Source organism: Meriones unguiculatus, chromosome 7 (assembly GCF_030254825.1).
Source record: "Meriones unguiculatus strain TT.TT164.6M chromosome 7, Bangor_MerUng_6.1, whole genome shotgun sequence".
NCBI classification, from domain to species: domain Eukaryota; kingdom Metazoa; phylum Chordata; class Mammalia; order Rodentia; family Muridae; genus Meriones; species Meriones unguiculatus.
This window is the reverse complement of record NC_083355.1, coordinates 112700772-112726419: the sequence shown is the minus strand read 5'-3', so window position 1 is coordinate 112726419 and position 25648 is coordinate 112700772. Positions and strand designations below refer to the sequence as shown.

At 51.5% G+C, this 25648-nt stretch overlaps 1 protein-coding gene across 8 annotated transcripts in view; it reads left to right on the top strand.

The window, feature by feature from the left end:
* The window catches only part of Bcl11b (BCL11 transcription factor B), a 91813-nt gene that overhangs the window by 16322 nt on the left and 49843 nt on the right, over window positions 1–25648 (top strand). For 5 of the 8 annotated variants that reach the window (XM_021649125.2, XM_021649124.2, XM_060388141.1 and 2 more), the window contains exon 3: window positions 21819–22034. The exons of the other annotated variants lie outside the window; for them this stretch is intronic. In XM_021649125.2, the coding sequence (XP_021504800.1) occupies window positions 21819–22034 (216 nt within the window). The remainder of the gene's footprint in view (window positions 1–21818; window positions 22035–25648) is intronic. 8 annotated transcript variants of the gene reach the window in all.

The following is a 25648-nucleotide window of genomic DNA, read 5'->3' as shown; positions in this document are numbered from 1 at the left end:
TTCTTTTCTTATTTTCTTTTTCATTTACTAGAAAGGAGAAATTAAAGAATAAAGCATCAGTGGCTCAAATGTATAAAGTAATTTAATATGGCGAGAGCATTAATTATTTTAGCTTAATTGAATTCTGAGGACCCTGCAGTCCTTGCAGCTTGGTAGACAAGGCCTGTTTATTATTTCTCTGTGTAGATTAACAGTAAAGGAAACACAGATAACTTTCAGTTATTTATTGTAAAATAAATGTGTCAATTCATGTGTAAAGCAAGCTGCTCAAAGATAATTGAGCCTTTATATTTTAAGAGGGGAGCTAGGAATCATGGTCTCTTCTCCACCCAAGCTTCCGGAAATCCTTACAGCTGCTGTCCAGGCCCCTGGCACACTGGCCTCAATGGGTCCCCTGCTCCTGGCTCCCGGCTGTGGCTTCAGGGCTCTTCCCAGCTGCTCCGTGTCCCGCTGCTGTCTCCGCTGGTCTTGCTGGTCCCTGCCAGTAGCCAGGGAGCAGGTGGCTGTTGATTTTTTGGGACTCTGCTTCTGACTAGCCAGCGTGGCTGGGTCCGTGGGGTCGCTGTGAGAGCATGCTCTGCAGCCTGGTCCAATCGGCCTTTCCTCTCTACCAGAAACCTCCAGAAGCAGGGCCCGGAGATGGGTGGAGATGTTGGTCTGTAAATAGGTGAGGTTCCACCTGCCCTTAACAGTGTCCCCAGAGTGAGAGCAGAGTTAGGAGTTGATCATCCAAAGTGTGTGCTTTGTCCTATCCTTTTTTTTTTTTTTTTTTTTTTTTGGCAAGGTCACTCTGGAAAGGGCTGTAAATAAATAGTTTGTGATCGTTTTGTTGTTTTAAATGAGAGAGCGGCGGCTCTCAACCTTCCTAAAGCTGCCACCCTTTAATCCAGTTCCTCATGTTGTGGTGACCCCCCCCAACCACAAAATTATTTTTGTTGCTACTTTGTAACAGTGATTTTGCTACCATTATGAATTGTAATGCAAATATCTGTGTTTTCCAATGGTCTTAGACAACCCTTGTGAAAGAGTGTTTCAACCTCCAACAAGGCGTGACCCACAGCATTTGAGAACTACTCTGATAAAGGATTAGGAAGGCATGGAGAGGAATTTATAAAGCTCGGCTCCTGGAGGGCCTTCCTTCCTTCCTTCCTTCCTTCCTTCCTTCCTTCCTTCCTTCCTTCCTTCCTTCCTTCCTTCCTTCCTAACTGAACACCTATGCTCTTTCCCTTGAGACGAGTCCCTCATAGGGGATGTGTGAGGAGACAGTAACCCCGTCCTCAGTGTTGGCATGTTGGCCTAGGTCCTCCTCACTGGTCACCTGCTGTGGCAGAGCAGGTCCCTGGCAGCTGGTTTCAAGGCCTGCCTTCGGATGGGGTGGTGAGAAGTGAAGCTTTTGGCTGGAGTTCTGACTCAAGAGTTTCAGGGATGCCTATGCTGATACCCACCCATGGAGGTTCTGTGTGTCCCTAGTGATTCCTGCTGTGGCCTCTCCCTGCCTCTGTTCGGGACTTAGCTCAGGCACGAGGTCCATGTACCTAAGCTGACCTGGGTGGGGGATAAGGAGATACAGGGTTTGTGAGGGCTTGTCTAGGGGAAGGATGGAGAGGCAGGGGTTTGTCTGGGGTTGGAAGCTGTGTGGGAAAGAGAGGATATAAGGCTACCCTGTTCCCTGCCCTTCACAGCCTCAGTTCCTTCATCGGTGCATTCAGCTAAGGACGTCTCAAGCCTGAGCATGGATACCTGGTACAGGGTGGGCGCAAGTACAATACGCTTGTGCAGTGCACATACAGGCCTGCACGAGGTTTTTCCACCACGGTGTCCTCTCCCCAGACCACACACTTCTGGGTGTTTTAGGAACAGCTTCCTGAGAGAGCTGTGGAAGCAGCTCAGAAGGGGACCTTGGTGTCCCCTGGATGAAATCCAAACACCTTTACTCCAGCCATGAATCACTGCTTTCCTGGCCTCAGTTTCTCCCTGAGCCAACTTTACCGCATCCTGCTGGGGACTTAGATGCAGTGAGGCTTCGGATATACCACCTAGCTCAAGCCAGGGGCAGACAGCCCAGCAGAGGAGAGGGAGCACCCGACATAACAGTGATGGGAAGCCTGCCTTCTCCATCCTGCCCTCTCCGTGACTTCTGCAGTCTACTTAGACTTCCCTGAGATGGCCCCCAAAGGAAATTCACTTCTCATGTTATCACCTTGCCCACACCCAAAAGGAGGCCCACTGGGGAGGAAACTGCTCTCAGCTGTCTTTTCTTTCTCCCCGAATGAAAACAGAAATAAAAGCGGGACATGACTGCTTGTGAGGGCTTGAGGTTTTTATTATGGACGTAAGAGAGACAACAGGCAGAGACAGAGGCATCTGGGGGAATCCAGAGAGAACATGGACAGAGCAAGTTGGCCGTGTGAGGAGCTCTTTCACATGGGAGGGGAAGAACAACAGAGGACCCACCAACCAGATGGAAAGCCTGGGTCAAGAGACTGGGGTAGCCAAAAATGGTTGAGTTAGTTAGATAGGGCCAGAGAAGCTGGGGGAGGAGAAAGCCCAGCCCAGTCCCCAGACAGGATAATTTTAGGGTAGGGGGTCAGGGTAGGAGGACCCTGTAACAGGTAGTGACTGAGGGGTGCTGGGAGAACCTGGTGGCCAGAGTACACTTTGATATGTTCATAGGTACCTCAGCTGGTTGTCCTGGGCTGAGACCTGAACACACCCCAAACCCAAAATGCCAGTTGTCTGAAATAGAGGACATTAGTGACAGGAGGTGGCAGATACCTAGCTTGGAGGTGACAGGTAGTTATCCCTATGGTGTCTGTGCTTGCTGTATGTGTCTTCATTGGAAACCCTTTGGGGGTGGCGGTGGGGCCTGGGAAGGACAGAATGAGGCCTTAGAGCCTTTGTATAGACAGGGGTTTGGCTTCTGGCCTCGGAAACCCGCTGCTGGAGGAAGGGGGTCCTGGTGAGCCCCATGATTTACATGCTGCTCTGAGAATATTCGCTGCAGGCTACGTAGAAAATTCAGTGTGAAAAACCAAAACATTAACCTTGGATGTGAGAGAGAGTAAATAAGGGGCCCGTGCTGGAAGCAGGAGATAACCCCACTTGCAGAACGTCTCAAAACACTTGCATTTGATCTACTTGGAGCTGTTATTTTCCCTCCTCCAAATTAAGATTAGTTAAATCCATGTATATTGTGGTATGGATTATCTCTCTTTACTATTAAATCGTGACAACTAATTATTGGTTTGGTCTGCAGTGAGGAATAGCCCCCTGCTCTGTCTGAGGAACGGAACCCTGGGTTAAGGCTGGGGGTTGGGCGAGGGTGGACAGTTCTCAAGGCTCAGGAAGGTGTGCTAGGTGGTCCAGATAGAGGTCCTACCTGGTCCTTCTCCTCACTGTGCTCCATCAGTTTCTTGGATTTTCTCACTTCATTTTCAAACCTCCAAATAGATATTGCTAATTGGGCACCGAATTCAGGTATCTAAGGTTCTCAGAGAAGTTGAAGGCCTTGCCCGTAGTCACATAGCAAAAGGGATTCAGACCTGGTTGGCCTGGCTAGCTTGGGTAGGAGGCTTTTTAGGGAGAGGCATTCTGTCATTTGTTTGGGAGCAGCAGGCAACATCTCTGTACCCCATCCGGGATGATATCTGAATCCCATGCTGCATCTGGATGCGGCCAAAAAATCCTCAGCCCTCCCTCCCCCCAAAACTTGACCTTTGCATATGAAGGCTTTGAAGAGAGGCAGGTGGCAGCCAAGCAAGCTGGGAATGTGAATTTCTATGGACCTTGGGAAAAATTTTTTTTTTCATTCATGAATATGATTTATTTTATACTCCTTATTGTAGTTATTTGCAACTTATAAACATGAATCATTTATCTGATTCTGTGGAACTGTGGGTTTAAGCAAGCACTGGTTATTTACTTCTGGGAGTCTGGGTCACCTGTACAACTGTGTGTGTGATCTCTGTTCCTTCCAGGACTAATGGGGTACTATCAACTTTCTTTGCTATCGTGTGTGGACACACCCGTCCCCTAGGCCGGAAGCTGTTGTGATAGGGCCCTGGGGCCACTGGAAGAGCTGGCACTGTCACCACAGAGTCTCACGAGCCTGAGTCAGGACAGGTGGCACCTTGTTCGCCATCACGGCTCGGCCCTGAGACTTGGGGCCAGTTATTTCCCCTCTGACTGGGGTGAGCTTCTGGATGGCAGGAGACAGAGGCCTGAGCGGTACAAACCAGAGCAGTGCCATTGACAGATACTCAGTTCTGAGCTGTAGTCCAAAATTTTATTGAATTAAAAAAAAAAAAAACCAATTGGTCCCTTAGATGTGTGTCTTTATCTGCTAGATGGCATACTCGCCCGTTCCTACAGAAGCAGCTTGAGAAAGGAGGAGAGGGAAGAGAGAAAGAGGAGAAACTTGGCTCCGAGGGAGAATTTAACCCCATTCAGTCTGTTACTGTATTTTTGTTTGACAGTAGTTAACGGCTGATTTGAGTTTTTATCTTTATTTTTTGTAATAGCTATCTATATATCTGTATCTGTTATCTATGTGCGTGTGTTGGACAGGGCTTGTTGATGGTTTTGCTGCTAGCCTTGTGCTTAGCTAGGGAGATGTGTGTGTCCGTGACTGTGCAAACAAGACCGCCTGGCCTTTACTCCTGTCCCTCTGGGGTAATCCTTTCACGGGAGGTTGGGGTTTTCACTGTTGGATTTTTAATTTGATGCATGCTTATTGGAGATCGGTATGTGCCGTGTGTGCCACTACTTCCAAGGGCCTTGTAAAGATTAACCCTCTGTTTTAATCGTATGAACTCATGCTGCAGGAGTTAAATTGAACCCCATTTTACAGGAGGGAAAACAGGCAGAGATGCGGTCCTGTTTGACTCTTGGTTTCCTCTGCTGTCTCCGCCTTCTACATGCTGTAAATCAGCTGCTACTTTCGTTTTGTAGGAGAGGCAACTGAGTCATAGGCAGGGTAGGGCCTCCGTCTGCGGGTGGTTCGCTGGAACCTGGCTCCTGCCCTCCACCCCAGAAGGAGTCTTTGCTGGACCATCTTCTCCTGTGGGACGCAGTGGGTTTTTATTAAGTTAGGTTCAGGCTTTCTGCTCCTAGCCGGGCAGCGGGTGCCTTATGCTAAGGACCATTCTGAGAGGATGTGGGGCCCAGAGGACAGTGGCTTTCCCTGTTCTCCCTGCCTGTGTTGCTCCAACTGTAGGGTCATAACCAGCAGGTGGCTTCCTGGGTCCGGGGACAGGAGGGCCAGACTGGTGGGCAGTGGGGTCTGAGACCCGGAATGTATAATTTTGCTGTGTGACTTTGAATAGGTCCATTCCCTCTCTTCTAAGCTGAAATGTGAGAAGGGGCATTTAGCAGGCCCCGTCTCAGTCCCTTCTACCCAGCAACCCAGACTTATGTACACGTGGAGCTTGGGAAGCAGGTTTCTCTGAAGGTCACTGAAAATGAAAATCATTTGGGAGTGGAGGTGGGATCAGCAGAGTACTGGGGAGGAGGGTTTCTGAGGGGGAAGGGTGGGACCTCCTGGTAAGCCACAGGTCCGGAGTGGTGTCCCTTTGTGGCTTCCCACACAGAATACCTGGATCTCAAGTTCCTACAATCCTGTGTAGACCCTGGCAAGCTGTTTAGATGCCTCCCAGGGCAGGGCACCCCCCCTCCCAGTTCAAAACAGCCACACCTAAGGATGTGTGAACATAGCTGTGGTCCACGGGCTAGAGCCAGGGGCCAATTTCCATGTCTTTGAGGTTGTCAGTGTGGACACAGCCTTAAAGGGGCAGGGCAGCCGTGGGTGTAGGGCTCAGCCCTTCAATGCAGAGCCCTGTAAAATGGCTGCAGCCCCAGTGCTCCCTTTTCATCCCCAGTGATGACGCAAACCAGCCCCAGCTAGCGTCCAGCAAGAATAAACCTGGTTATCCTTGAAATGTCTGAGGGGCCTCCTTTGAGCTTTTCCGAGACAGACTAGATTTCTGGAGAGGGTAGGGGTCCGGTTAGGGATGGGTCCTTGAAGCTGGAGGCCAGGTCCTGTCCTGGGTTTAGAATGACAGCAAGGGTCTGGATTCTGCTCCCTTAAAAAGAAATCGGTCAGTTCTCCCCGGACCCTTTCCCATCTCCAGCAAGTGGCGAGAAAACCGTTGTGGGGTCCTGGACCAGAACTAAGTTCTTTCTTGGAACCCGAGCTGGGTCTGCCCTACCCCCACCCGAGTTCAAAGCTAGCCAATTAAGAGACCTAAACAGTGCGGTCTTTCCTGCATCATTGGCTTGTAAAACTTTCCCTGCCAACCAAGCGACTTTATTCGCTGGGAAGGGGGGAAAAAAGGCATGTAATTTTCCCGACCTGGCCTTTGCTTTGGGGAAAATGGGAATGAAACTAATTTTCATAAACAGAGTCTTTCGAGCCGCAAACGAGGTCCATGCTTTGGGTCGGGGCCTGTAGATTGCAGCGCAGGGGTCTGGAAGGTGGCCCTTGGTTGTGGTAGTGGCCTCTAAGGTTTCAGGGTGTTCTGAGGCCTGAGGGAGGACCTGCGGTGGGGGTGGACATCAGCATCTTCTCGATTCTTACCCCGAACCTTCTCAGGTTCTCGCCACAGGCACCACTAGCGCATTTTCCCAAGCGCCCGGATCGTCCAACTTGAAAATCGTCTCCTTTCCCGCCTCTGGCCATCAGCTGCCCTTCCCCCACCCGGCGTCTGGCCCTCCCCTAGGCTTCTGGGAGAGGGGACTGGTACTGCGCTCCTCGGCCTGGTCCACGTGGTGTGCGCCTTCAGACCCTGCCTTCCTGGAGGGCGCTCCGAAGTTTGTGTCCACTGACACCAATTCACCCCGCAGGAGAACACAATGGCCTCCCCTGAAGCGGGCCGAGCACAAGGGGCGATGTGGACACCTACAGTTTGGTGGCTGCACCCCGGGCCTCTCTGGCGGCGGGGGACCCTCCCCAGGCCCGCCAGGGTCTGTTGGGGGTCTCCGCCACGTAGCTTTCGGGCCTTGGGGCGCTCCAGGTCCTCCTCGGGCTATTCCTGCCCGCCCTCCCCGCGGTGCACGTTGATTGCGCCCTGGGCGGGAGGCCGAGGGGAGCCAGGCCCATGCATAATTCGGGAGCTTAATGGACCAGCTGCCTGCGAGGGGCGAGGGGCGCGGGGCGGGTAGAGGCGCAGCTGACCCTGCCGCCGTCTGGCCTCGCGGGGCAGGCGCGCTCCTTTCTTCCTTGTCGTCCCTGGCCGGGGTCGGAGGAAGGGGTGGGGGCTGGGAGAGCCGAAAGGCCACCCTTAGGGGGAGGGTCCGTCCTTGGAGCATCCACTCCTGCAACTTTTGCTCTGGGCCTCGGGGACTGTGCGTCTCGCGGCAGCCGCCGGGACCCGCTCCCGCAGGAGTTGCAGCGCCGGTTTCCGCAGGGCGCGCTAAAGTCCTAGAGTGCTTTTTTTTTTCTTTCCTTTTATGTACCCCTTCCTCCACCACCACCCCCGCCCCCCGCACACCTTGGCGGCCCCCGGGCCAGCCGCAGTCCAGCGAGCATGCTCCTGGCTCCTTGCCAGCCTCTTTCCCGGGCTGCCGGAGCGGGCTGGAGGCGGAGACCCAAGGTCAAGGGCAGGGAGGCCGCCCGCCTTGGGGCCTTTGTGCACTGGCCGCCCCTCCCCCATCGCTCGCCCCCTCTCTGTCTACCGTGCGTGCGCTAAGTCGAGTGACCCCTAGCCTGGGGAATTGCATTTCAGAAGCCCCTGAAAGCTGCAGTGGCCTCTTCCCCGAGGCCGGTGAGGGGCAGACCTCCCAGGCCTAGTCATTTCTGTACGTGGTCTGGGGCTCCCCGGAGACACCCCCTCCCCCCCTTAGCCGCTATCACTCAAAAGGGATCTTAAGCTCACCTTGGCCTAAGGATCCAGGTGAGACCGGAAGACAGGGGCCCGAGTTCCCTCCTGCAAGCTTTAGTGTTCCCGCAGGGCAGTCAGGCCTGCCCCGTAGTGGGAGAGCGGGACTTGCTGTTTCAGAGAGGAATCTCGGGGGTTGTGATTTTGAAACAGTCGGGGACAAAAGTTTTCTCAAAATTGTGTGGGACTGGAGCCGTCCACTGGAGTGGGGCGGGAAGCGTGGACCGATTGGGAATGGAGTCAGCCCCGTCCTCCACCGCTGTCACTTGTCTTAAACCCTGAGAGCGGATTTGTATGCAAATAATCACCTTGCTAGGATTCCGGTCCCGGGTCTTAAAAGCTGGCCTAATGGTTGAAGCTCTGCGAGGGCGGGGAGGCTGTGGTGGATGTCGGTAAGAACCAGTAAGCTCTTAAGAAAACGGTCAAACGTTCTCCTGGGGCTGGTACTTCTCACATAAAAGCGTGTGGCTTGCCTGAGGAAGATGAGGTGTTTGTCTTCCCGTGGACATCTTTTCCAACCTAGGATTGGGCCCAATTCTGCGTCCTTCATTATTCAGAAATAGGTCCGAGCTAGACAGAATAGATGCGTTAGAACAGTAGGCAAGGTAGGCAAGGTGCTTTAAAAAAATGTGTGTCTAGGTGTACTCGGGGTTTGGTCCTGACACGGTGGGCGGTACCTTCTGCCCTCTCTAGGTCCTGTGTCAACAATGCCTTCCTGGCATTTTGAGAGAGTCATTCTTAAGGAAAGAAAAAAAAAAAAAAAAAAAAAGACACCCCACAGGTTTAGCTAATCCGAACTTCGAGAACTGGCTTTTCTGGCGGAGTCTGAGTTACTTGTCAATTTATTTGTTGAAAGGCCTTGGGGAGCAGTAAGTCGTTCCCAGGAACGGAAACCGCCAGCCCTGGACAGGAAGGGTTTCTCTCTGCCTGAACTTGCTCCTGGATTTCTGAGACGTCCATTTATGACAGTTCCAACAAGATAGAAACTGCCTTTGGATATCTGTAAATACGGGTAAAGATCACAACCCTGCTCTCAGAATGGGCTGGGACGAAAAGGCAAGTTCTGTGTTTGATTAATATTTATGTACCTGGGTTCCTTTACAGAATGAAAGATGAAACACTGTGTGTTTGTGTGTGTGCGTGTGTGCGCGTGTGCACGTGTGCTTCCCAGCTCTGCAGTTGAGGGAGATGAACATTTAGAGTGTTTGGAAGCTAGGTGTGTGAGAGGAGGGGGACACTCTTCCTGCTTTTCGGGAAGGACAAATGTCCTGCCTTAATGGCTACCACCCCCAAGAAGAAGACCAGCTTACCACTTATGTTTTCATTTCAGACTCCAAAGTGATTTTAAAAACTATGCACGATCCTTCCCCCCCCCCCCCCCCGCCCCATCCCTCCAGGTTTGAGTTAAGGCTTGGGGCTGCATAGTGGAAGGGTTTCCTCCGGGGCGTGACCTGCCCCCCAACTTCCCCAGGTGCCATCCTTTGGGGGAAGGGAGTGTAGATTTTTCATGCCTGGGTGCCAGAGTGACAGAGGGCTGCCTGGCTGTGTGCTTCTGTGCCCTGGGCTGTGTCCTCGGGGCACAGGTGGCTTTGCTTGGCTTTGTTCGGGAGCAGAGTGTGGGAGGTGAGCGTGGCCATCGAGCCCTCCGTCGGTCAGATCCTGTGGCTGTTCAGCTTCTGGGCTCGGTAGCTGACGGGGTGGAGGAAGCCTGCTGCAGCACCACTGCCCCAGCTAGCGTCCTCACTTTTACAGCGGCGAAGTCTCCGTGTTCTTGTAGCATCTCCTACAGCGTCCCTTCCCCCGGGGACACCTGCAACCCGCTTAGGCGTTTGATAAATATTTGTTGCTTTTGGAGCGTCAGGTGCCACCTCAGGGCTTAGGCACTGGGGTGCAGCCTGGGGCCTTTGGCATACAGTCTGGCCTATTCTCCAGCAGGCCACGGCCAGCCAGTCCCTCTGCTGTGCCTGATCTGGATAATGGAGACGTGTCTTTTTTTTTCTTTCTTTCTTTTTTAACTTAACCGTCCCCATCCATACAGGAGGGTGAGCCAGTGGTGGAGGAAAGCTACGGCTGGTTTCATAGACATCATACCAGCGAGACTGTTATTGTTTGGGCCCTGGGGGCGGGGTGACTAATTTGCAAAGAGGAAAGGAATCCAACAGCTGCTTGTATAGGGTGTTGTTTTCAATGCAAAGAGGAAGCATTTGGGGGCTTTGGGGAAGAGACTCGAGGCTTACCTCTAGGAAAGGCCCCTCCCCCATCTCCATTCACTTTGGAGGCTATTCTCTGTAGCGCCCCTCCCCACCTCCTGCTCCATATTGTTGGGGAACGTGATGTGATTCATTATTTTAATACATAGTGGTGTTGCTCTTGCTTGTGACCTGAACACCCCAGGAAAGGCCCTCCCCATTGCTGATACTAGAGCTTCTGGCCATGAAAGGGTAGGGAGCAAGTTGGGGTGGTGTGTTGGAGAGTAGGATAAGGATTTGGCTTGGGGGGGTGTATACAGCAGGCAGCCTTTAAATGTATAGTCGTGCTCAATGCAGGTGAAGAAGGAACGGTCAACCGGGTGGGCAATTTCTCCGTTTCCTTTTTCTGCCTTCTCTCAAAGCTCGTGAAATTAGCGTCTGTACCATTGAGGACACAGCTGGCGGCTACGAAGTGGTACCTTCGCTGGGGAGATGCACACCTCCAGTGGCCTGCAGGGGGCCAACATTTTACCTTTTTGTTGTTGTTGTTGTTGCAATTTTTTATTCAAGAGGCTTGGTTTCTCTTCCCTCTGCAAATCCTGGGTGACCTGAATTCGAGATTTAATAGTAACCTCTGGCAGGACCCAAAGCCCCCGGGCAAGCCCTACTCTGCACACTGACCTGGCTGTGTATTTGCAGTGTTTGCCCGCTTGGGCCCTGGTTTATGATGGGGTGTGTGTTCGCTCTCATCCTCCCTGTGGGGACCTTGGCTGAGGCCCTGCTCCACCATCTGAGCCGGAGGGGGGTTAGGGACCGCACATAGGCCGGGTCTATATGGTAATGTAGGCTTGCAGCCAGGTGTGTGGCACTCTGTAATTGAATACAGACCTGCGTGAGTTCCATGTGGGCGTGCAAGGATGAGCAAGGGAAGGATCGAGGTTCTGGGCTCTTTCTGTGGATGAACCTGGCATCTCAAAAATCTCCCGACTCCATCGAGCCCAAATGGTGTGTGGAAAAGCCAGGGAGCAGCAGAGATCCTAAAACCCATGCATACTGTTTGCATGATCAGGCTCCTGCATCTTTTGTTAGTGGCAGTTCCTTAATTAACCCGAAGATTAGGGCTGCCTTCTTTTGACACGTGCACATATTTTGGGCTAGAATATTCTTGTTCTCCTCAAATCTAACCGGAACCGCTCAGGAGCCTCCCTAGGGAGCTATGGCCTCTTTTCTCCCTCTTGTCTCCTCAGCTTTCCTCTTCCTGTTCCCTCCTGCCCACCCTTCCCTTAAGCCCGAGTAGGCTTGTAGCTGAGTGGAAGACAGGCGTGTTACACACAGCTAAATAAATCATGTTTACGCTTGGCGTTCTTGGTAGTGAAAAAGCTGTTGGCTGTTTCCACTTCCTTATTTCTCAGCATTTGCTTCCTACCTGTTTTTGAGTACATGCCCAGAAATAGTAGTTTTGTCAAATGAGGGGATAATGCCAGCCAGCCTTTCCTGCTGCCAAGGAAGCTGCTGGATTTTGCAAAACAGAGTGACGTTTTTTTTAGTGACACTGATTTTTTTCCCCCCTCAAAGAAATTAGGGTGCAGAATAAGGGGTATTAAAAATGCACGTGGAGAAAGGGAAGGAAAAAAAAGCATCCTGGCCACTCTGCTCAGGGCTTGTAGCAAGCAGGGTTAGAGAAGAAAGGTCTGGGTTTTTTCTGTTGTTCACATCTTCCTGGGCAGCAGGCAGCCGTAGGAGGTGCAGAGGCTGTTCTGGGCCGTGAGAGCTGAGTCAAGTTCCTTCTATTCAGTCCCAAGACTTCATTTTGTCAGATCTGGAGATACAGCGCGATGATTTTTTTTTCTTTCTTTCCTTCTGTTCCGTTTTGGGGCTGTTTAGTTCCGGCATCCTCCAGAATAGCACTTGCCGCATTCTTCCTCTGAGGTACCCGTTAGGAATCTCACCCAGGGCTGGGGTGGGAGCCTGTTGGGGCCCGGCACTGACACGGTCATTGTTCCTGTACAGTTTGAGCTATGCCTTTCACCCGAGATGTTGCTTTGGGGGTATGTGAAAAAGTCACTTTTTGTGATGGGCCCTGTCTGTCAGGCAGAGGGCTTCCTGGGTAATCACAGCCAAGTGCAGGCTTGCGGATTAAAAAAAAAAATAATAAATTAAAGAAACGATTTCAAAAACAAGTAAGTGGCAGATAAACACTCCACCCCTGGAGGAAGGTGAGACCTGTTTTCTCTGTAAGATCCCTGCAGGAATTCTGTCCTCGGTCTAGCACATCAGCCCTGTTGAAAAGATGGCCAGGAAAAGAAATTACAATAAAATCAAAGTGGGCGTGCCCTGATTTTCCACAGTTTCTAATGGGAATACTCCGTAGTGCAGATGATATTTCCATGGAGGACTGTGCTGCCAGCATCTTTAATTACATTAAATAGTGGTATAAACCTCAGCTGAATGTAAACCTCCGGTACGGCCGCCGCCGTGAGCTCGAGAGATTGACTCGTAAGCATCAATGTTGCCAGTGTTAACGTGATAACCATCTTTATTAAATTAATCCCAGGAAGTGTTAATTCTTACATATTTTGTTGTGCACACACCCCACCTCACCTCTGGTGTGTTAGAAGATGAAAATGGATTTCATGTTAAAAAAAAAAGTAAAAAGGTGGTTGTCAGACTTGCTTTGGTCCCCCTTAAAAGGAAATGGGTGCCTTTTTTTTTTTCTTTTTTTTAACGGTGAAGTGCTACTAGGCTGAAAAGCAGGCTCATAATATATACATTAAATGCCATCTACATACAGAAAACTGAGGTAAAGAGACTACTTGGTTGAAAGTAATTACAGGCCTGCTCAGTTCTTTAGTCAGTGACATTTCAGACTTAGCTTAGAAACAGAAAGAGACAAAAAGACCCTGCCCTTATGTGAGGCAAAGCATTCAACCCCAGGAGTCTCTGTTCACTCAAAATGGTACAGAGAGTTGAAAATGGGGGAAATCAGCTAAATCTAGAGGAGAGCTGGATCAGAAAAAATTATAACGGAGATCAGCTGCTTACAATGATAACACATACAATAAAAACAAAACACGCATTTAAGAGCTGGCAGGGGTCCTCTTTTCATATTTGATTTTTTTTTTTCCTGAATTTTCTCTTTACCAAGTTTACTTCTGTTCCATCTGAAACAAGAAAGCCTGCCAGCCTGGACACTGTGAGTTTCACGTCTGTCCTGGTGGGGTCCTCTGGAGCCTTCTGCCGAGGGACAGCAGTGCTGACTGGTCTCACCCCGGCTGCTCCGTGTGTGCACTTTCAGTGTGCGCCACGCTCTGGACACGCTCTGGCCATGCTCTGGCCACGCTCTGGCCACGCTCTGGGCTGGGCTCGCCGCACCAACTCCTATATTGCTACTGCCTTTTCCTTTCGTTCTTTTTATCGGCCTGTGCTATTTTTGTCAGTAATTCTCCGGGATTCACACAGTTCAGGCTTGCGTCTCCTTTCTATTTATTCTCTTGTGTTTTCCACAAGCAGAAGCCAAGGTTGGAGCTCCTGGCACCTTCTAGCCATAACGACTTCCTGAACTCAGCAGCTTTCAAACATATTTTGTGCAGGATCAGATCTTTAATTTCAAAATTTTATTTATTTATTTATTTGGAGGGGGTTGTTGAGACAGGGTTTTTCTGTGTGTAGCCCTGGCTGTCCTGGAACTCACTCTGTAGACCAGGCTGGCCTTGAACTCACAGAGATCCACCTGTCTCTGCCTCCTGAGTGCTGGGATTAAAGGTGTTCTCACTGTTTGCCTGGCTCAGGATCAGATTTTTGAAGAGGGGACAAGTTCAGTGTTTTTTTAGGTTATTGGTGTCAGACCCAGGGGATACTGGTGGGGAGGATAAAGAAGCCCTTATTTTAAAACTCACAGGAGGCCCCAAATCTGACAGTTCATTTCCTGGGTTATTTCTCTCTTGCGATGTGAGTTGTTTTCACTATGCCATGTCTCCCCTTCCCCACTCCCGTCCCCACCTTCTGAGCTGTAAGTGAAAGAAAACAAGGGGACATAGGTAAGGGCTGTGTGACAGAGATTATCGTCTGTCGCTGGAATCTGGTCCTAAGCTTTCTCTGTGAAAGGACTGAAGGGTCCTGACCCCTAAGCCTCAGCTTCTTCATTCTTGGAATGCAAACAGTGTGCTCAGCTGTTGGCTCCACTCGTAAGTGGTATCTTCTCCCACGGACACATGCAGTAAACCATTTGTTCTGGAGGCAAACCCAAGATGACGTTTCTGAAGTACTTGACTGACTTGAATTGGAAAGCAGAATCTGGTACGGCTGAAGCAACAGCGCAGCTTTTAGCTAAAAGGCCTAAGCTGGGAAGCAGGTTTCCGATGCTAGGCCTTGGCTATTTTTGTAGGTAAGATTAGAGACTCTGTCAGCCCCAGCTTTGTCCTGGTCCCTGTAGACTCCAGGTAGATATGGCCTAACCTCCCCTGCACAGATGTGTGTGTGTTGCTCGTGTGTGCTTGCAGCTCTAGTCTTTCTGCATCACAAATACACTCACATATTTTTCTAACTAGTCAAACATGGCCTACCTCTCTGGTGTCATTCCCAGGACCCTGAATCCTGGATGGGTGGGCTGTGCCTGCCAAGATCACCGTTGAGGACCTCTGTTTGCTGTTCTGTTTGCAGCAGCCAGAGGCCACCAGGCTGAGGACTCAGCGGTAGGTGACTGGGGTTGACTTGTCCAGAAGTTCTGAGGTCCCCAGGTTTCCTCAAAAGAGAAGCAAAAGAAGAGGTCCAGATTTCAAATTTCCCCAGCAGGTGCCCAGCTGGGAACTGGAATGGTGAGGCCCAAACAACTGGCCAGCTTCTCCATCTCTCCCTGGGAAGACCTAAGGATATGCTTCGGGTCATCTAACACCTTAGTGACTCGTGGGCTGTCCTCCCTCTCTGGCCCTGGAGTCTTTGGAGGTTCTGGAGCAGGTGGTGGTGCCTCACCTGTCTTTGGCTCTGGGTAGAGAGAGGGGATCTGTTTGCCCCAGGGCGTTTCAGCAAGTTAGGATTGGCAGCCAGTGAAACAAATGCTCGTAGACCTTGGGAAGGGGCCGCTATGTGCCTGCTTTGATTGCTAGATACGGCTGCACGAGGCGACGGTGCCTTTTCCAATGCTGGCAGAAGGTGGAGAACAGGTTCTGGTGTGCTGTTGGAGGGCACACCCGTTTCTCTGCATCCCTTAACCCTTGCCTGGAGTGAAAACAGTGAGTGAAAACAGTGATGCTCTTTGGCAGGTTCGGGGATGCCAGACGAGGGAGGGGCTTGGAAGAAGGCAACCAGGCTAAGGATCCAAAAGATGTGCTGCTTTTTCCTAGGGTGACTGGGCCTTTTTACTCTGGGTGCAGAAAAAGATGTCCAGCTGTGCACATGGGGCTCAGGAAGAGGCAGTAACAGTAGCTCAGTCACACTAACAGTTGCCTGTGGTCCTTCAGGCTGTGGCCAGCCATTTTCTTTGCTGCCCCAGACACCCACAGAGGCCTTCTCTGAGCCCAGTCCTAAGCAGATGATGGGAAAATCGCACAGGCTCTTTCACTTGCATCCAGTGTTCAGTCATCCCAGACACCTTCAAGGCCACCGACCCAGGGTGGGTTTGAACTTTGTTTTTATGTCTCCCATGTGAAGACCTGGAAGGAGCTCGTAAACAGAGCTTCAAGACCCCATTTCCTGGTGACACCCCATTCCCCTTGTTGCAAAGGACTCACGCACCACCCCACACCCCTGTCAGCCAGGGACTGAGACAGGAGGGGCGCCTGGCTCAGAGTGAGGGTTGAGGAATAAGGAGGGTGGGGAGGTGGGAGTTGGGGAGCACTCAGCCTCTTCGTGGCGTTTTTTTTAGGTCAGGCAGTTGCTATGGGCCAGGGAGTCCAGCCACCGTTTCCTTGACTTGCTTTCTGGGGCTTTCTTGGGGCCCTGGCCTGGCTTTCTAGGTTTTTAAGGCAATGGCAATTGGCAATGTTTTTTAGAGGCTTAGATTGTCTTCTCTGCTTTGTTTTATCATTACGATTTATTTCTTACAATGAAAGAACAAAAGAATTTACTTGTTGAACGTTGCTTCCTAGACCTGGGTAGCTTTGACAGTGAGTGACAGAGAGATTTTCTTAGAATCATTTCTATTTCTCCTGTTTCAACTGCCCCCTCCCCCCTGCAAAAGGAGTGGGAGAGAGACTTCGTGATGGCAGGCCCAGGAGACCTTTTTGGGTGAGTTACCCAGGCCTGTCTCCATGAAGGTGGCACGCCACTCCTTTGAAATAGGAAACTGCCAAAATGGACGTTATTGGCTGCCAATTAGATGGATTTTGACTGCAGGATCATTTTACCAGCTAATGCCATTAACACGTGCTTCCTTGTGAACCCATGGTGGGGCTGGTACAGTCGGCGCTCAGCCTCCACAGAAGGCCAGTGGAGTTGGATGTTGAAGTTCACCTTCATGGCTTTCTCTACTCTCTCTTTCCGTGTTTAGACCAGGGCCAGAGAGGAGACCTTGAGATGTACAGACCGTGGGTGCCAGAGCCCCTCCTCCCCACATGTCACGGTCCCCCAATTTTTGGGCCTCTGGACTAGCCCGGCAGCCGCATATTATGGCCCACAGGGCCTCCTGCTTTGAGCAGGCTCTGGCTTTTCGAGTCTAATCTGCCTTCACCTCCATCTTCTCTCTCTACTAAACCGGAAAAAGAATCTTAATTTCCTGTGGAGCTGGGAGGAGGCGGGCTAGAGTCAGGATAATGCTTCTTAAATATGAGCAATGCGTTTGGTTTCATGTTCTTTTTCTCTACCCCCTTAATACACAGCATTTTTATCATCCTTAAGACAAAGTAGCTGGCAAAATATTTAAGTGATCAGAAACAAATGTTTTTATTTGCCTGCGTGCGAATTGGGTTATCTGCCTATCTTGTTTACCAAATTTGGGGCTGCCTCTCCCGCACAGTATGTTCGCCTCTTGAATCTTCCCCGACTCCCATTTCCATATTTCTGCGTGCTTGTTCTTTGTTAATCACTTGGCAAGCGCTTATTTGAATATTAAAAATTTCTTTAATCATCAAACGCAGGAGCACAGTCTCATGAATATTCATATTCTCCCCCCTCCTCAGACTGGATTCTAGTTCATTACCCTGCAGTAAAAGCCAAACAGCCATCAATCGCCCTCATTACTGGCTCTGGCGTTTTGATTGGCTGCCTGCTGCCCATAGCTTTTTTTTTTTTTTTTTAAATTTCCCTTCTCCTATGAGCTGTCTTATACCTGCCAACAACTTAAAAAAAAAAAAAATCAACAACGAAAGAATAAATTTCTGTGGTTGAAAACAACTTAGCAAACTTGTCGAACAGCGCCTCGGAGCTTGCTGGGCCCTCCCTCGACACCAGAGCCGCACATCTCCCTCCTCCTGGGCCACCCCAGCCCCATCCGAACAAACAAAAACAAAAACACCCAAAACAGGAAAAAGGGGGGTTAGGGAAGAGATAGAATTAAATAAATAAAAAAAGAGAAACTTGAGCTGAGAGATGAATATTTGTCAAGAGAGTTGACGTAAGTTTCATTTGCATAATGACTTTGTACTTCTGCATTAATAAAATTTGCATATGAAGCCATGTTAATTACTCCTGATCATGCTTTTTGCATTCATGCATAGTAATTTTCTCCGACTTGTGAGAATTAATGTCTTGGCACGAGGGGGGGGCGGAGGAAGGGGCGCGGGGACCGTCAGGTTCCCTCGCCAGAGTCCCTCGCTCACACGCGCTGGCGTGGCTGTCTGTCTCCTTCTTTGATCTCTGACTCATTTCTGCACTATCAGTAGGAGTTCTCGCCTTAAAAAAAAAATGTATCCGTTGAAAGGCACCAGTAGGGAGAAAAATAGACCTCTCTGTACAGTGTGTGCCAGGCCGCCTCTCTGGCTAGGAACGTGGAATCTGCCGCCTCCCGGTTGCAGAGTAGCAGCCGGGAGGACGCTGCACCGGGAAGGCTGGGTTCCCTCAATCCGGGCTGGGCGGTTCCAGGCATTTTGTGTGTCTACAGGCTCCTGGCCGTGGGCGTGTCGTTGCTTAGTGCGCATGTGCAGGGCACGGAGCCCAGCCTCTGCAGGGACTGCTTGCGGGCGGGGTGGGCTTCAGCCCCCCTCCGAGTACCTCACCCCCAGGAAGGTATTAACAGTGATCTCGTCCTCTGTGTGGATTTTAGCAAACATACCAGAAGCCGGTTTTGGAGACTTTTTGGACATTCTTTCGTAGGAGGCGCCAATACCCAGAAGGCAGTCTGACCTTGACTTTAGAGTCAATATAGCCCCACCCCATAGGAAAGCTTGAGCCTTACATGGCATAAGTATCACTTTAAAATTTTTTCTTTCTCCCTAATTAAAATGTACTTTTATGATTAAAAAAACAACAAAACAGCCAACTAGGGTTTTAGTATCAATCTGCTCGGCTCCTACAAGAAGCTGAGATAGTGGTGGCATCCTTCTGCCTCATGCCTTGATGGGCACGGGCCTGTTTGGACCGGCTTAGCCTGCAAAGGTGCTTTTTTTTATTTTAAAGAAAATTAAAAATCTCATTGCACATGCTATTATTGTGTCTGTGTGTACATGATGAATGTGTGCTGTGGCACACAGGTGGGTCTCTGAGGGCAGTTTTGTGGGTTAGTCTTACCTGCTGAACGATTTCACTTGTCCGCATCTTTTGTTCGTTATTCTGGAAGTGCTGGGAATGGAACCCACGACCTCACGCATGCCAGGCAAGTACCCCATCACTTAACTCCAGCCCACAGAGCTCTTTTAAAAGAGTGCCCTCCCCAGAGGCTTACAGGCAGCCTTCCCCGCTGGGGCAGGTGCTTTGAGAAGGATGCCAAAGGAAGGTGCAGAAAGTTCCGGGTCTGGAAGTAAGTGAGGACTGTGAGTAAGGACAGCAGTGGCCACATTTACTAGGTGGCTGGCGCTGGCCGCACGTTGCCCTGACAATCCCTTTAAAAGACACGGAGACTGAGACAGAAAAAGTGACCGCCTTAGGTCACACGCTAAGAAAAGGCCAAGGAGGAATTTGAAGCCATTTTTCTGTCTCTGTCTGAATCCCTGCCAGTCTTTCTGTCTCTGTCTCTGGTGCTATCACTTCCCTAGGCTGACATCTCTCTCTCCTTGTGTCAGGTGCCTGTCCTGTTAACACACCTCAGGAGCTGTCTGCATTCTAGAGCCAAGGCCAACATCCCTCCCAGTGGATGTCTGAGTCTGGGAAGTGGGCAGGGGCAGGCCCAGGCCCAGGGACATGGTCCTCACCTTTGATTTTCTTTTAATTTCAGATTCACATGTTGTGAAACATATTTTAATTTGTCCCATTTGTGGCTTTGGGTTTATGAATAATGTTGCATAGCCATCACTGCTGTTTAATTTGTCACACCCCCAAAAGACCACATAACCCATTGGTCCTCAGCCTCCACCGCCCCCAGCCCCTGGTAATTACTACTCAGTCTCCATGGATTCGCCTGCCCAGGAGTTCACCATGTAATTATGGCATGGTGGCTTCTCACTCAGCTTTTCCAGGAGCTGGGTTGCAGGTGCCTCTGTGTGCAAAGCTCTGAGGTCAGCTGTTTCTAGAGGGGACTTCCTGTGGGGCAGAGATTACTCCAAAAGTTCCATAGGACCCCATGGCCTCCTGCTCTTGGAGCAGGTGGACTTCAGCAAGGTCATCATGCCTAATGAGGCCCCTGTGGCCACCTGTCTAGCCAGAGTGTTACCACCTGGTGTGGATATGTGGCTTCATCTTGGCAGACCCTGGTTCAGCCCCATCGATGTCCTTCCAGAAGGCTGTTTCCTTTCTGATCCTTGGCTGTTCTTCCCATTTGAGTCAGCTCTGAGGAGGTCCTGTCGGCATCTCCGCCATGATAGGTGGTGCTGGCTGAGTTACGGCCCGCTGCAGAATCCAGAAGCCTTTTGCTTTCACTAATGGATGGGCTGAGGTCAAAGGTGCTTAGTCTTCCTCTACTCCCGTGTGGCCTTTGACTTCAGGACCCAGGGTACTCAGGTCACTCTGCCCCAGCTGCAGCCATAGAGGGGAAATGGAGCGTAGCCAGGCTTTGGAGGTACTGGTGCGTTCATATCCCAGAGTGCTTCTGCTTGAGCCTCAGTTTCCCCCTGTGGAGTGGGAAGTGGTCCACCCTGCTAAGCACGGTGGCTGTCTTATGCTTAGTGAAAATTTACTGTGATGACTCTCAGTCATCCTAAGCTCTTCATGGTCAAAAAGGGGGACCCACACAGGGATTCGAGGCTGCTGGTGGACAGGGTCAAGGACAGTGCCTGATTTAATGGGCTTTGAGGCAAGCACTGGCCTTCTGGGGGAGATAGGTAATTCTGGCCTCGATTGTCCTTGCTTGTGGCCCATAGGAAAACGGTGACATGGCTTTCTGCTGTGTTTTTGGAACTGGAGCCATTCTTGGGCTTATTGACCATTCCCTTCTGGGGTTGTGGGCCAGGACAGAGACATGCAGGGCCTCGTACGAATATAGCACTGCCTCAGCAGGGTCCAGCGCTGTCAGTGCTGGCACAGGCCTCTTGGCTGGACACCAACCATGCCCGAGCTCCAAGCTGGGGGGCTTTTGTACCTTGGTTCTGTATGTACACATCGGCAGTGGGATTTTGAGGAGGCTCGAAACTGCTTGCTGTTTTCCTGCAGCCGTGGCCTCTGGGTCTGTGCAATGGGTGTTCAGGGGCGGTGTTGGAGAAGATTGACAGGCTCCCGGCTCTCAGTGGGCTTGCGTGGTTCTGTGACTCTCCTGGCATGAGGGCGTTCCCTGTGGTGGCTATGGAGTAGGCAGAGCCCCACCTGTGCAGATCTGCAGGTGTCATGAGCTGAGGCTACGGCCTCCCCTGCTGAGCTGGTGGCGCTTAGCTGCCTATCATCTTGTTGGTGTTTTCCTGTCTCCCCGATGCTGCTCTGCTCAATTATTTACCCAGGGAATTTGGGCTTCTTCACTTGTGGTTTTGGCAAGGGCTTCACACAAATGTTTTGCCCTGGTGGTCTCTTAACCAGTGTAAGATAAACGGCCAAATCAAACGCAGGCCTTGCTGGCGGTAGAGGCTCACTGTGGGGCCGGGTGGAGGCGAGGCAGCACCCCCTCCTCCTGCCCTGTTCATTGCTGTCACTGGCTGTCAGATGAGGGTGAAGGCTTTTAGAGGTCTGGGCCATGCTAGGCTTTCTTGTGGTAGGGGACGCAGGAGGGGGTCAGGGCATCCTGTGAGCTGCTGGGACTTGGGTGCTAGTTGCTGGGGTCTGGAGAGAAGCCCCAGGCGATCAGCTAGGCAGGGTGCTCATCATATGGACAGAGCATTGGGAGTAGACTTGAGGTGGCTGGGGCCTGTCCAAAGGACCTATACTGATATAGCTCCCTGCCTCTTTCAAAGAGGGGTCACTCCTCATAGTTTGAGAAAACTGATCCTCAATGAAGCCTGCTCTGGTTTGTTCTGAAAGAGGCAGGCCTTCTGTATGCTAATCCCTGCACTAGGCCCCCAAAGGCAGGGCCCCCAAGAAACTATCTGGCAGCTGTAGGTATATCTCCTGCTAATGTCCTCTGTGCAACCTGACCCCTTCTCCCTTGCCCCTGTGCCCCAGTTGCCATCCCTGTGGGGCTGGTATCCTTGGGGCCCAGTCCTCTCGAAGGCTGTACTGTAGCCCTGTGCCCCGGGCCCCCTCTTGAGCCCTAAGTCCCTTGTGCAGTCAGGGCCCAACTGACCAGTCTTTTCTATTGTTTTTTCTCCAGGGCCGTGCAGGCCTGCCCAGCTGCCATCGATGGCCCCCATAGCTGCCTCCTCTTCCCACCCTCCCACATCCGTGATTACTTCACCTCTGCGTGCCCTGGGCGCCCTCCCACCCTGTTTCCCACTGCCTTGCTGTGGTGCACGCCCCATCTCGGGCGACGGGACTCAGGGTGAGGGTCAGATGGAGGCTCCCTTTGGATGCCAGTGTCAGTTGTCAGGTAACAGCCGCTGCGGTGGGGGAGGCGGGCTCCCGGGATGGCGGGCTGTGCCCGGGGCAGAGCTGGGGACCCAAGGTGGGGTCCCAGGGGGGATGCGCAACCCCCACTCAAAAAGCTTTTTGGGGGATGGCAGCGGAAGTGGCAAAGGATGTCAACTGAACTGTAAACCCGTGTCGGTTCCTACGGAGTCAGAGGACCATCTCCCTCACGCAGCACACGCCACCCCACCCCCCAACCACCACCTAGAATTCTGAGAGTCTCACTCCCAGAATGCACTGCCCAACCTCCAAATTTCATCTCTCTGGGCTGTTTAGCTAAAGTTTAATTGGATAACACTTAACATCTGAAGTTTTTCTTCTGCCCCTTGCCTCTGCCGCCCTGCCACCCAGCCCAGACAAGGGTAGGAGAGGATTCCTGGGTTGTCTGTGTACACTGCTGGAGCCGTTCAAAATGCTGACTTTCTCTTTGGGACAATATGTTGCCCATTAACTTAGAGGGAAGCAAAAAAACAAAAGTCGTCCCAAAGAGGAGCCTTGAAAAAAAAAAAAAACAAAAAAACCAAACCCGTGGCCACGGGTATCGGTAAACATTGTGGGCCTCTGGGGCGGGGGGGCTGTAAAGCTGGGTGGCTCTGGGCAGACCCCAGACCTGTTTCCAGTCCCCTCTGCTGCTGTTGGAGGTCAGTGGAGCTCCCCATCACTCAGAGCGTCTGCAGCCAGGTGGGGGCATGGCTTCCAGTGCTCCCCCGGCTCTGTCTCCCCACAAACACAGACTTCTGTGGCCGTGAGTCCCCACGAGGTCGAGGGGAGAAGGCCCTCCCGGCAGCCTCATGGTGGGGCCTGGTTTGCAACACACTGTGGCTTCGGGAGCCAGGGTGCTGACACAGACTCACGTGGCGAGCAGCTGTGGCCTGGTTTCCGTGGCTGGGGCCAGGAGAGAAGAGGGTGGCTGCAGCGCTGGGACACATTCAGTCTGTCCCCGCTCCATTGCCAGGCACGTTGGAGGCTTTTTCTTGAGTCAAGCTGTGAAAGGAAAACTATTTTTATTGGGCAAGTTTTCCTTTTCATTGACACTGTCTCCGGGACTTCTCTTATTGGAGCTTCGGCTTTCCACAAGGCCACAGGGGCTCCTGCCCCAAGGGTGAGATCTCCCTGACCTTCCTGCCAGTGGGGTGGTCTGCGGCCTTCAGTACGGCTATGACAGGTGGTTATGTTAGTGGATCTGAGAGCCAAGACCAGGACTTCTGGTTCTTTACTAGGTTTATGTCTTGAGTGCATAAAGCAGAGGCCAAAGTCACCCAGGAAGCAATTGAAACAGCTTACGAGGAAGGCGGTGTCCCTTCCTGGCCAGCCTGGTCCCCCAAGGTGACTGAGGCTTCACATGGCTTGGAAGATCTGTTTTGGTGGTCTTTGTAAGACCCTGCTTACCAAGCTTGGGGTGTCGGGGTGTCTGCCTGTCTGGGCAGCTGCCCTGTTCTCTGGCTTCCTGTAATGTGTGCTGAGGCCTTGCAGCCTTGCGGTACCACTTAGGGGGTGCTGCACTAGCAGAGATAAGCCCGAGTGTTTATAGCTGGACTTCGTCAGGTTCTGCATGTAGAAACATGATCTCTTTGTTCCGGGTGCCACTGGGGGAAGCTTAACCCTCTGCTGGCCTTCCTTAGGACCTGGCAGAGTGAAGGTCTGAGTTGTCTCTGTCTTGACTGGGCTTTCCATGTGTGTAGTGTGGAGCAGAAGCCTCTCCTGTCCCCATTTTATATGTGAGTGGGGAGGGGGGCAAAGGCTGGGAGGCCATGGTTGAGCCCCTTTGGAGGACTGGGCTTGGCCCTGGGGATTAGTTCATTTAGCTTCTCGGCCCCTGCCTAGGCCCAATGGAGGACAGTCGAGGTCTACAGGACCTCGGCAGCCAGAGAAGTCTGTCCTCACACATGCCACTTGCTTTCTCAGTAGCTGTCTGTTGTGTGTTAGACATCCACGGGTGTGTGTGCAAAAGACTATTACTTTCCACCTTATAGGTGAGCCTCGGAGCCCTGAGGTCTCACAGCTCAAGTTTGCTCACTCCTTAGTTCACTGTAGGTCTGTAGGCACATAGTAGGTAGGTTCTGTCAGGTATGTGGGTCCCTTCCCTACCTTACAGTGTGGGCTTAGGGACACGCCCTGAGGCTGATGGCAGGGGTAGGAGGGATGCAGAGAGGAAGCGGCTCCCATATGGTACCTGCTTCATCTGTAGTTCATGGAGTTCAGGGCTCTGGCCCATCCTGCCCATGTGTGGTGTGCTGGGGGGTTGGGGAGGGGGGAGCTATGCAGTGAATGCCTGAGCCCTGGGACCTCTCTAGGAGTCAGCTCCTCAGGGACCTGCTGTTTTTCTTCTCTCCATTCTTCATGCAGTATCCAGGATCGCCATTGTTCTACCTTGTTAACTTAGCCTGCGTCAGGCTGTACCGCTGCGCTGTGTTTTCTGATAAATTTTGACACATTCAAGTATTTTCTTCCAGTGGATTTTGTCCCTTTGGTTCTGTTCCTGGAGCTGGGCTGTTTGCTGAAGTGTTTTTAGTGCCTGTTTAATTAGTAGCTGCAGAGGAGGCATAAAATCGCCAGGAACCCTCGAGGAAGGAGGGGCCGTACAGACTGAACATTGCAGCACTCACTGTGCTTTGTCCCTCTTCTGATCAGGATGCTTTGAACCTATCTCTTCAAATTAACTCAGGAAGCCCGAGTTTCACACAGGTTAATTGCATGCTCATGAACACACTCTGGGTTATTTATAGAAGGGTGTGATTTCATGGGAGAGAAAACTACCCAGACATGCCCAGGCCCTGCTGGGACCCCTCACCCATGCTTCTCCCTCAGATGGTTACAGCTGGGAGAAGGGACATGGGGGTCAGTGTGTGTGTGTGTGTGTGTGTGTGTGTGTGTGTGTGTGTATTTCATAGAGATCCTATGTGGCTTCTAGTCAAGGTGCTCCTGGCAACTGAAAGGTCTTCTCTCAGATTTATCAAGGTGGCTGTGTAATCAAGAGCCATTGCCAGTCACCCTGCCCCAGGCCATCTAAATACCAGAGGTCTTGACCATGTCATTGTCCCTCTTTAAGCCTCATCTCCCTTTCCTATACCTACCATTATATATATATACATACATACATACATACACACACACACACATATGAATGTAATATTGCAACACAAGGCTGTATGAGTGGATCTGTGGATTAGAACAGCTTGGGCTACTATGGGTCTGTGGGTTCTAAGGCAGAATCTGAGGCTGCTCAAGACAGCTAAAAGGCGCTAGGCTCCCCTCTGTCCTTCCCTGTTCTGCGACACTATGATCGAAAAGCGGCCTTCAGAACGTTCTCAGACAGCCTTGGAGAGAGAGTTTGTAGTATGACGTGTGTGTGGCCTCACCCACGTCGTTCCTTCCTAGTCCTATCTGCTCCTCCATTCTCCCAGCTGTGAAGCGGGCATAAGGCTGTAGGGCCTGCGCTGTGGTTGTCTGGAGGATTTTTCATGAGGTCATTTGGGGCAGATACTCACAACAATGCTCTGGATTCACAGCAAGCCCACAGACGTTATGATTCACATGCAAGCAGAAGGGGTTTCGCAACCTGATGGCGTTGCGTAT